At 42.2% G+C, this 12,572-nt stretch overlaps 1 protein-coding gene across 1 annotated transcript in view; it reads right to left on the reverse strand.

Moving 5' to 3' along the window:
• Positions 1-501: 501 nt before the first annotated feature.
• The window catches only part of PARM1 (prostate androgen-regulated mucin-like protein 1), a 102,921-nt gene continuing 90,850 nt past the window's right edge, over positions 502-12,572 (reverse strand). Inside the window, exon 4 of the mRNA XM_059668490.1 lies at positions 502-4,450. Coding sequence (XP_059524473.1) covers positions 4,366-4,450 — 85 coding nt within the window. The 3' untranslated portion in view covers positions 502-4,365. The remainder of the gene's footprint in view (positions 4,451-12,572) is intronic.

Raw genomic sequence — 12,572 nt, forward strand, 5'->3', positions numbered from 1 at the left:
GTGTTGCTCTTTTCTTTAGAACCAAAATAATCTTTGCTTAGCTTCTTAGGGTTGAAATTATGTTTTGGATGATTGATATTACTTGCATTTAACTTTCCGATAAAGATGGGTACGCTAAATGTAATTTTTTGAAAGAGAATGAACCAAGTATTATCAAATGTACTACTGCTGCCAATATGCTTTTATGTGACTTGGTTATGCATCACCATCTATTTATTGAATCAAAGTTGTTTTTTTTTTATATATCTGTTTTAGTATAAGGCCTGGTATATAGTTAACAGTAAAATTACTTCTTGGAAAGTTGCTTTATTATGGACATTCTTCAATTCTTTTTCAAAATCAAAGATACCTCTCTGCACTGTAGAAAATAGTATTTATTGATGTGGAATAAATTTTCTATAAGAGCAAGCAAGAGCTACTTAATATAAGCAATATTGGGCATATCAACTGAATTGCTTGAGTAATAAAATATATCAAAATGTGAATCACCATTGTCAGACACAAGCTTTTAACACCTTTAATTTATATAATTGGTATACAATAAGTCTTACAACAAATGTAGATACAATTACATCCAATATCAAAGAAGTTGCAGGTCTTTCCATCTTTAAATGATGTTGGCTAACTCACCCTAAGAAAGCAATCCGGCATTGGTCTCTTGGTTAGCACTTATTACCAATATCAACTAGCACTTTAAAATCAAAGTTGAAATGGTACATTCATTTGCCAAAAAAAGGTTAAAGGCAAAGAAGGTGAATCAACGTGCAAATTAGCATCTAGCCCAGTTGCAAAATTCATTTCTCAGATGCAAGGGTTTGAACCATGCACCCTTGCAAGCAAGATGAAGGGAAAACAGATGATATCAAACCAAAATCAACTCCACAAAGAACCCAGATGACCCCAGCATGGCAAAGGCTAGAGGTCTATTGCTGTTAGTGCTCAGGTATCCATATTGTGCTACCCTAACCTCCTGGATCCTAACTCAACAGTCTGTGAGAATATGTCTCAACCATTCTTCATCTGCAGATGGAAACTAACCTTTGTGGTTCCAGGCGTGGTTAACCCTCAGTCAGTCGCTGCACTGGGCAGTTGCCTGAAGCTGTAAGAGCTGTCTGATGTGGCTACAATACAGCTGTCATGTTATAAGTAAAAGGTTTAAGTAAAAACAACACACCAGTATAACAACAAACAAGGAACTGAGATCACTTATATGTCTATATAATACTTAAAATGTCTATAAATATTCCTCTGCAGAAACTGAAAACACTGTAGACATGATTTCATTAGTCCTCACAACACATTTGTGAGGTAGCATGGGGTGAGGTCAACATGAAAGCATCACCCCCATTTAAGAAATGACGACACAGACATCCAGAGAACAGGAGACTTCACTGGGGCCATGAGTAAAGAAAACAACGTTGGCTCTCATTATCCCATCATTTACAATCTACAGTCTAGAAGAGGCTGCTTGCCTCCCTCCTGCTCTCACATTCCTCTAATGCTTGGACTATTCCTGTCCCTGGATGGTATGTGGTTGTTTAGATCCGATGGAGCCATTTCCCTTGGGTAGAGCTGGACAGACTCTCCCTGAGGTAAAGGTCGTCAATTATCCATATATTTCGCGCGCGCGCGCGCGCGCGCGTGTGTGTGTGTGTGTGTGTGTGTGTGTGTGTGTGTGTAGCAAGTTTGTTGAATTCAGTTGCTAAAATCCTTTGGCCAACTCAAAAATAGAAAAAAAATGCATTTGGCAAAATAAGGTTTGTCTCATTGGTATTTTAAACTAACATCACAAGGAGTGAGTTTTTATGGGAAGCTGTCACCTTGGGGGAGGTGTAAAACTGCCTGCTGGTTGAGATCTGCTTTAACTCCACGGCCCCCTCTTTTCTGTAAGGGTTTGGAAGTAATAAGAACAACAAACACATCAACTGCTCTTGCACAATCACAGCCTTGGTAAGGAAAGATGCTGGCTGAGTCCATGGCTTATATTGGTCAGAATTCCTTGGCAAGAGGCGGGCTCCTCTGATCCAGTGTCTATGACGAAAGCAGTGTCCAGAAGTGCACCTCTACAAGGTGTTTCCTAAACGCTTTGTCAGAATGCTTTTGACTGAGGGAGGAAAAAAAAAAGGAATGTTCTGATTTCATTGAATCGTCTTTTGCCAAAATGAAAGCCTAGGCAAGGAATGAGGGTGGGGAAGGAGGGACAGTTGTTCAGGCCAAGTGTTGCTAGAGGGGTCATGGTTGGCCATTCCTGCCCATTTTTCTGAGAATATCCACTTTAAACAATTTTTTTTTTGCTTTAAATAATCTGAGATATCAGAATTCCACTCCTCGTTACCCACTCCTTTTTAAAAATTCCCCTGGAGGTTGCTCATTCTCCTTTGGTGCCTAAGGAGTTTAGGAATAAATTCTTTTTAGAGTGTGGGATGACAGGTTTGTGGACATGGCCCGGCTCCTGGTGTCTGTGACACCAGAGGGTTTTAGGACCGACTGGCACTGGTGGTTTATAGGCCAGTACTTTACTGGTCACAACAAGTGACAGGATGAGCTGAGGGTCAAGTTTCTGGAAACTAACAGAGTCATGGCAGCAGGTCCAAGTTTAGAAATAAAAATCAACCAGTGTCAAGCTCTTTATGACATTTCTAGACAATATAACACATTTTGAAAGGAGATCCAATGTATATTTTCTCCTCCATGAAATCAGGACCTCAGATGCCGGTTGCTAATATGTGTTGTAGGAGGCAGTTATAGCCATGAAATAAAGCTATCAGGAACACACAAACAAATAGAGGCAACTGGCATGCTCAAAACAACCCATCAGCTAGCAAATTAAACACTTCTGAGATAAAAATTTAACAAATCATTTTATTTAATTAAAAATCTGCGAGTGCCCTGTTCTGTTACGCTGGGCACTGCAATAAATTAGGGATTCTCGAACTCAGCACTATTGACACTTTGGGCCAAATAATTCTTTGTCGTGGTAGGCTTTTCTGTGCATCTTAGGATGTTTAGCGCACCCATGGCTCTACTGACTAATTAGCACCCCTAAATTGTGATAATCAAAACTGTCACCAGACATCTTCATATGTTCCCCCCACCAACCTCCTGGGGCGTGGTGGTGCAAAACTGTCTTGCTGGTTGAGAACCACTGCAATAAATGGATACCTGCAAAAATGATCCGTTCTTTCTCAAAATTTGTTATGCAGGATTTTAAGACTATCTACCCAGGGTCTTGATTTATTAGAGGGCAGAATTAGTAAGGTAAGTGTATGGGAATAATAAATGGATTAATCACCGTATCTGTTTCCTATGGAAATGCCTCAAGGAGCAATTGCAGATGCTGTCTTAAAGTTCTTTTTCTTAAGCAGTTTACAGTCATTATCCAACAGACAGCAGTGAACCAGCTGCTTGATGGGCATAAAGCAAGGAATCTCTGGGCTCCTCCAAGCAGTGGATGCCTCTGACCATTATTGAGAGCTGATTCCCACTTTACCTAATGAGGGACTCAGTGCATGTCGGCTCCCTCCCTCCGTCACTGCCTCCACTGTATACTCCCTCCACACGCCTCTCCCTTTCTCTTCTCTAACTAAGCTCAGCTCCTGGGGAAACACAACTCCATAAAAGCTCCTGGGCTGTGACCCCGGCTGCTGATGACTAGGACAGGCATCCTTAGCAGAGATGATGGCGGCCTGGAGGGGAGAACAGGTAGAAGGTGTGCTGAGATCTGACAGCAACCTGCCACTCGGCCCCTCTGCCTGCTGGCCTCCTCAGGGGCACTTTCTAGTTTCCTCTTTCATTATTTAGGCAGCTACTAGTAAGAAGCTGGGATGCAGCCAGTAGAGCCAAGCAGGGGTCCTGTCAGATACAGCCAGATAAACAGAGATTAAGAAGGAATCTGAGAAATCCCTGCTTTCTCACCTGCAGGGTCAGATCCTCCCACTACTCATTTCTTTTTCACTGATTGAGATTTCATGTCATTTTCTAGATAAAAGTTTAAGAAATACCACAAACAAAAGCTCCCCTAAAAGTAACTCCCAACAAAACGCTTGGATTCCTCGTCCCCAGTCCTCACAGTGGGTCCTGTGGTGGCGGGTGCAGAAGCTTCCAGCGTGGTGGTCTGGCCCGGCGTTGAAGGTTGGCCCATTTCAGCTGCAAATCAGCCTCCACACACTATTAAATAATGGTTCTTTTGGTACCAAAAAGGGGAAGTTGTAGCAGCCAAAGGAGAGGGAGGAAAATGAAACAACCAAACCAATAAGACAGGGCTTAAGATTGTCGCTCAATGCGCGTCAGGTACTTGTTATCAATTCTACTGGATAAGCACTTATAAATAAAGAGTTATCCCTCTTCCCAGGCCATCTTCCTCTGTTAGGAGTCGTCGTACAGAGGGTTGTTGTAGTTTCCCCAGGACCCGTAGTCGTGGTCATCCAGAAGCCTTCCGTAGGAGGAATGCCTGGTGGGAAGGAGAAGAGGTTGTGGTTATTGGGAGAAGTTGCCCATCAGGACAGCCTAATGCCTGGCAGCCTGAGCTGGGGAGGCTCACAGGGCCGCTGGAGGGAAGCCATGGTTCTTCACTAGGATGACCCCTTGGCAACAGACCTAACAACCATGGAGGTCCCAGTCTACAGACACCCTGTGAGTTACGACTGATCCACTGGGAGCTCAGATGGCGCCTTCTGTTGAGATCAGCAGGGTCTTGACTCTCTCCTTGACCTCCAGTGCTGAGAAGGAGAGGTCCATTCCCACGGCTATTTAAAAAGAAGTAATGAGAAAAAGGGAAGGTTGCATTCCTGGCATTTTGACTTAGGTCCTGGACTTAATTTTCCCTGAAATAAGAATGTTCCCACCCCTCCTGACATTTAAATAGCGTTTTTACAGTCTACAAAGTGCGTCTATGTTTTGTTTCTACTTCATCCCCAGAATAAAGCCATGGGGTAGATATTGGTTATTCTTATTTCTCCAAGGAGAAAAATGGGGCTCAGAGATGTTAACTGACATGTTCGGTCACCCAGCTGAGCTATGAGTCAAACCCCTACCTCCTGGATCTAAGTGCAGTGCTTTGAGCTCAGCTTCCCAGAGCCTGATTAGCACCTTAGTTCAATGGCAGTATGGGTTTAACAGGCTCTGATGGGTCATTCTGGGAACATGTCCCACAATTAATATTATTTCTATGAGAAACTGAAGTCAGCTAAAGTCATTGGAAAGGTTTGCAGTCTGGCTGGTGTGGCTTGGTGGTTGAGCATCAACCTATGAACCAAGAGGTCACAATTCGATTCCTGGTCAGGGCACATGCCCATGTTGCGGGTTTGACTAACAGGAGGCAGCCAATCAATGATTCTCTCTCATCATTGATGTTTCTCTCTCTCTCTCCCTCTCCCTTCCTCTCTCTGAAATCAATAAAAATATATTAAAAACAAAACACCTACGATGGTTTGCAAAGCCCTACAAGATCTGGCTCTTGTTACTTTTCTGGGCACATCAGCTACTATTCCAGTTTTTCTTGCTTCCTCTCCTCCAACATGCTGGTCTCCTTGCTCTTCCTCTTCATGCCTGGCATACTCTTGCCTCAGGGCCTTTGCACTCACTGTTCCCTCAGCTTGGAACAGTTGTCCTCCAGATCACCACAGGCTCATTCCCTCATCTTCTTCAAGTCTTTGTACAAAAATCATCTTCTCAGTGAGGCCTTCCTTAAGAACTCCATTTAAACTTGCAACTCTCTCCCACCTCCGCCTTCCCCCCCCCCCCCGCCATTCCTCACTTCATTTTTCTCATAGATCTCATCAGCATCTAACATACTATATAATTTACTTACCTATTTTGTTGTTGCCTCTCTCCCTTAACTAGACTATCAGTATGGATTATTTGCCCATTTTCTTTGTTCTTAGCTCTATTTCCAGAAGAATATCTGGCTCATAGTAGGTCCTTAATAAATGCTGGTGGAAGAAATAGTGATTGGGGAAAAATACATCCTGCAAGGCCAATCTCACAAATTGAGAGCTTCCTGGAAAGAATTATGGTAATTTTAAGACTAAAACTAATGACAGGATTGGGAAAATATTACAAAAGGAGCAGGTGGTGCCTCTGAGGTTTGTGCTAGCGTGTGAATTATTACACCTTGGCATTGGAAATCAGCTATGCTATATATAGTACAGATAAACATGCCCAGTCTTAGCTAGATATAAAAGTTAAACAAAATGAAAATACAGTCTGAAAAGCACAAAAAGAATGTGCTATACTTTTATTTGTTGCTAAAATAATTGTTGTTACTTTCTGCAGCCTACTTCCATCTGCCAGGTATTTGAAAAGAGTTGATCTGTTATAAAGAACCACACCCTGATGTGCTGGTTTCTCTAAAGGTCCACATTCATTTCTGTGGGTGTGAGAAAGAAGGAGATCACAAATAACACACCACTGATCTTCTCATTTGACTGAATAAATGAGCATCCATCCCCAACATTCCCCCCACATTTGAAACCTCCAATTCCAATCAAATACTTTTTAACAAGATGGTTGAGAAATGGAAGCTGTAGAATGGGCAAGTGGAAACCTGGGGATTATAAGACTGGAGCCGAGCCTAAATTTCAGCATGACTTGGTGTTGCAAGGCTGGCCAACATCTACCTACTAAACATGCTCCTTTATTGATAGGGCATTCCTGTCTCACCTTTGTATGGTAAATTAACTTCTCACACCATTTTTATTTCTATCATATAATTTTATTCCCTTAAGATGTCAGTAGAGCCAATGGATGTATGTTCTTGAATGTGTTTTTAACCCCCTGTTTCTTCATCCATAAAATGGAAAAACTTAAAAAAATTTGTGTTAGAGTTGTTGGGAGGACTAAATGAGGTAATGCATATAAAAGGCCTGGCACATAGTAAATACACAATAAGTGTCGGCCAATATCACTTTTTAATTTTTATTATAATGAAAGTTACACAAGCCCATGGCATATCTGTAAAAAGTAAAAAATAAAAATAAAATAAAAGACATTGAGTGAAAAGGGAGCCCCCCTCTCACCAGAAACTCTTGAAACTACGCCCCAGGCACAGTTATAAAACCAGCTTCTTATATTATTATTTGAATTTTTAAAAATTATTATCATGCTGGAGTGAGGTTAGAGGATTAAAAACCTTCTGGTTATCAGGTTTTACTGATAATGGCTATTTTAGGTAAGACTATTTGATCAGAACTGCACCTGAATCTGCTGTGTTAGAAGAGAATTTACTGCACACACAATACAGTAGCAAAATAAAGGAATAGATAGATCTTTCATTTTTCTCATTGGATTGAATAGTGTGTTGAGAAAAATACTGATAAATGATGGTGGCAAAGCAAGAGATTAGATAAACCATATTTGGGAATGTACTGAACTCATAAGGCGTATTTAATATATTAATGAGCTAAGCAAGAAGAATTGGGTGTGCTGGGATTCAAGCCAGGTTTGTTGAAATCCTACTATATATAGAGATAGACAAACACATGTGTATGTGTGTGTGATAAGGGGAGAATAATTCATGATCACTTTAAACGATCTCTCTAGGTCAAAACTTCTTAAATCATGGCCTGTTTTAGATGGTAATGGAGGAGGTTTTCATTTACGGAGCCTAGAGGTGAAAATACTCCCAATTCCCAAATTTAGGAACGCGGTGCTCAGGGAATCTAGACAACTTTGTCCACTTGATTTAATGGCAGAGCTGGTACTAAAACCTAGGTCTCCTGTTCTGTTAACACAACACTGCCTCATCTAATTTCAATCTGAATAGCAACCTGAACGAATGACATCATCGCCAGGTCCAAGTGGTTTTGTTTACTTAATCTCTCAGTGAAGGCTGGCACCAGCCCAGCAGAGCTGTTTCCATTAGCTGTGCCTTGGCTCCCCTTAAATGATAAACCTCTTGGGGGGCAGACTGTGTCTTGTATTTCTTCTTATTTTCTGAACATCCAATATGTTGCTCTTGATGCAGTGGTTCTTTTATAAATATTTGATGATAACTGCATACATGCAGTAGCACATAAATAGTATATATGGAGGTTGCTTGGTCAATGCCAGCAGGGAGTTGTATGGCCTGTGGCAATTCATTGTGCAATATAACTGTGGCAAAGTAAAAACATCTTATTAAAGAATTTAATAAAGGGTGAAAGCCACCATTTTGACCTTAAAAATAGGAAGAGGAAAGAGAATCACAGCTAAATTCCTCCCATGCGATGACATGGCTTTAAAGCACTCCGCATGGCGCTCATAGTCCGGCTAATCCATGGTGCTGCGCTAACTGGCAGCGTTATTCTACTGTATTATGGTTTTGTTAGCTCAGAGCAGAACCCGAGGGGACAAAACAGGGCATGATTTGTGTTAAGTCCTGGCCTCGTTGCTTCCTTCTCAAGTGGCTTTGCGCCAAGAGAAAGCAGTCCTCCCCAGTCGCCCCCCTCCCAATCAGTGAGTCCCTGTTGATGACAACTGGTACATGTGATAGTGACACTGTGGTTTGAGGCCTCCACACATACTAATGGAACCTATTGTAAGATAGCTGTAGCCTCAATACTTAATGGAGCTCATTTGTCTTAGAAGATGAATGAGGTTTTACTTTCTTTGCGCTGAAACAAACATATTTTAGAAAACACCTTCTCTTTTATAAAAGTCAACCCCAGTTCCTCATCAAGGCTCCAACTTTATTACCTTTCCTCTCCTCTTTAGTCAAGCGAGTCTTGCCATTCAGTAATTAGTGCTTATTATGTGCTGAGAAGGAGAGATATATAGATGAAGAAGACATGGCTCAATGCTGTGAAAACATAGCTGAACTTGCATCTCATTAGTCATTAGTAATTAAGCCGTAGATTCTTATCATTCATTAGCAAAGCTAGATTGGTGCAGCTGTCACTGTCTCACCTTTTTGTTTCCATTGGTGGCTTTCATTCTCTGTCATTTTTCTGCCTGGCTCCTTTCAGTTAACTATTCAATGAAAACCTACCATCTATCAGCCTCTATCATGAGGCCTGGGGGATCCTTCAGTGAATTAAAAGACCAAACTCCCTGTCCCAAGGGAGCTTACATTCTAGTGGGGCAGACACAATAAAATAAGACATGAAAAATAAGAAGGTGGATGGTAATAAATGCAATGGAGGAAAATCAGGGAAGGGGAAGTGAGGAATTCCAAATGGGAGGTGGGCATTATAATTTTGAATATGGCGATCAAAGAAAGTCTCACTAAGATGACATTTGAGCAGACATATAAAGGAGATGTGGATGAGCCACACAGATGCCTGAGATATACCCTACAGGCAGAGAGAACAGCAAGTGCAAAGGCTCTGGGGCACGAGCAGACAACACATCTGTGAGGTAGCTACTGGAATATAATCTAAGAAATAAACTTGTTATATTGGAATGATGTTAGAGTTATGGAAAAATTACAAAGATAAAGTCCCATAAGCCTTTCACCCAGCTTCCCTTGATGTAACATCTTACATAACCATGGCACTTTTGTCAAAACTAAGAATTGTGAGCTACGATTTTGAAGCCAAGAAAACTGTAACCATTTGAGGTGATTTTATTAGCCCACAGTTACCAAAGCAAGTTGATGGCAGAATGAGTATCATAATTCAGGAATTCTATCAGTTTCATCTTCTTATTACCAAAATCCCAATAATAGAAACATTTCTAAATATCATTTTCAAAGTGCTCTGTACATAGTCTGGATTTCTCTTAAAAAGCAGTTACTTTCAAACTAATCTTTAAATAGACACATTTACTTTGAAGGGACAGACAAAATTTGTCTCTTTTATTTTTAAAAATTATCTGCAGATATCATGCTGGCAGACACTCATTAAAAAAGGCCTGCACATTAGAACACCTGTCCATCTGTAAACAAGTTCAGAGTCACGGGTAACTAGTGCAAGTGTGAGGTTTAACAGGTTCCCATGGCTTCCCCTCCTCTAAATCTCGTTTCTCCTGACTTGAAGAAAACAAATCCTGCTTCCCCTAAACTTTCCTGCCCAGAATCATTCACTCAGGCAACACTGTTTATAAAGCAACTATTCTATGCCAGGTACTGCTGGGGCCTTGATCTCCTTCTGCTGGAGGAGACTGGCGGAGACAGATTCCAGGACAGGGACCTGAGTGGTACGAAGGAGGGGCATGCAGCAAGGAACTTCCCGTGGAGAGGTGGGGATGAGGCTCCTGGAGGGGGTCCCTTTAGAGCTAGACAACTTGGAATCAGCCAGATAAGAAAAAGGTGGACCAAATACCTCCGACAGAGGGCTCAGCATGTTCTAAGTAGCAGGGGCATGAAACAGCAGGGCAATTCATTTGGGAAACTCTAGAGCAGTGGTTCTCAACCTTCCTAATGCCGCGACCCTTTAATATAGTTCCTCATGTTGTGGTGACCCCCAATTTCATTGTTACAAATTGAACACAATTAAAGCATAGTGATTAATCACAAAAACAATATGTAATTATATATGTGTTTTCCGATGGTCTTAGGCGACCCTGTGAAAGGGTCGTTTGACCCCCAAAGGGGTCGCGACCCACAGGTTGAGAACCGCTGCTCTAGAGCAAAGTGTGTGTTTGGAGTGCTGGGAGATGAAGGGAGAGCAGGCTTAGTTAAAATACGGTCATCAGACCAGCAGCATTAGCACCGCCTGTGAGCTGGTGAGAAAGGCCGGAGCACAGGCCCCACCCCAACCTATTGAAGTAGACCCTGTGGGGCTGAGACCCGGGAAACTGTGTTTTTAATAAACTTTCCCATTGATTCCTATGCACATTAAAGGCTGAGGTAGAGAACCAAGTCACCTAGACGTTCAGAATGCCAAAGCTGAACTGGAAAAGGCAACCTGTAGATCACAAATTCTAGAAGATCCTAGCCTTTGTGACTGGCTGGACCTACCTCTTTAAACCTAACAACAACCAGAAAGAATCCAGTTCTATAAAATATAATCACCAGGAGACTTAAAGCAAAACAGGTGACTTCTAACAAGATGCCTTCAGAGCGAGGCCCTGTTGTGTCTATAAATCAATACCACATTTATTTCTGTGAAGGGAACAGCCGTCTTGTCTGCCTGGGTTGCCAGCACACCTAATTATAGCAGCATCCACGTTGCTGGCGATAGCAGATACGGTCTCTTGCGCAGGGGATTATCTCGTGGCCGACCGGTTTTGAGCCAATTTAAACTAAACAAAACCGACTTACTTCATTCCTCAATCATCACTAATTAAAGACACCCTTCTGCAAGAGGCAGGCAAGGCCTCTGCTTTCTTTTAAAGTTGCAAACAAGCCCTGTAATAAAGAGTGCTCCGAGGTAGTTTCTATTTGTGAACATGACACGGATGCAACTTCCCGGGCATTTAGAAGGAGCACATTGAGACTGCCAAAATGGAATATTTAGAAAACAGAGGTCCTGGGCCACCTCCTCCTCCTCCTAGCACCCCCTTCTCCTTTGGTTCCTGATGCCTACCAAATGGGACTGCTGGAAGTTACCATTTTGCTAAGCTCCCGAGTAAGCATTGCTTTAACAACAATGGCAATGACAGTGGTTAGTCCTCCCATCGCTCTCATCTCATACCCGGGCACTGTATGTTTATCTGTATCCCAATTTAGTCTTTAACAGGCCCGAGTTAGGTATGAGTATAGTTCCATTTTACAAAGGAAGAAACTGCGCACAGAAGGATGCATAGACTTGCCTCCGGGGTGCATGTCCTTAGCCACCACGCTATCTGGTCTCTCCCAGTGCTCTCCATTTATTACTTCATCTTCAAAACAAGCTTGAAAGATAGATATTACCTCTGTTTTTACAGATGAAAATATTAAAGATCAGGGAGATTATAATTTGCTTAAATGGTAATAGAACCTGACCACCAAGCCCACGTTTCTCCTTTCATACATACCACACTGCTGCTGGCTACAAAGGGGGCTGGGGGGGGGTGTTGCATGGCAGAGATAATGAAGAGCCCTGGAAGGTGCAGGGAAGTTCATTTCTAGGAGCCGCATCCAAAAGTGACTTAGGTCTCAGAGATATGTGGCTCTCCAGCAGGGGACACTGTGACAAAACTAGGGGTTACGGTCCCCAAAGAATCGGAGTGAGAAAACAGATGGCTAATGAGTTTACTGATGCCTTCACAGGCAAATACAACTTGGGAGAAAGGTGAAACTACTAAGATTCTGGTACCAGAGCTTGCAGGGGGCGCCCTTTTTCTGGTTGTGAGGCTGCTGCTCTCTCAAGTAGACTCTTCTTTTGCATTTGCAGGGACATAGCCTGCGTTTCAGGCCAGAAGCTAATGGTTCCCTCATGGGTTGATATTTCAGTCACTTGCTACTCCAGCCAAGTGAGCTAAACGACCCCAGACAGCAGACTTCTTGCCATGTTATTGTTCTCAGATATCTGGGATGATAAAAATAAACTAAATTTCCAGCCAAAGAAAAACCCAGCCTTAGGTAGACACATGTATGCACGCACGCGCACACACATCTGTCAATTGAGCCAAATGTATTTTTGATGACTGATTAGAAGGTCTTTCCAAGAATCTGGCAAAACAACACTTGAAGGGGTTTTAGCACAGCCTTAAGATTCATGACAGTTATTAAC

This window comes from Myotis daubentonii, chromosome 1 (genome assembly GCF_963259705.1).
Source record: "Myotis daubentonii chromosome 1, mMyoDau2.1, whole genome shotgun sequence".
NCBI classification, from domain to species: domain Eukaryota; kingdom Metazoa; phylum Chordata; class Mammalia; order Chiroptera; family Vespertilionidae; genus Myotis; species Myotis daubentonii.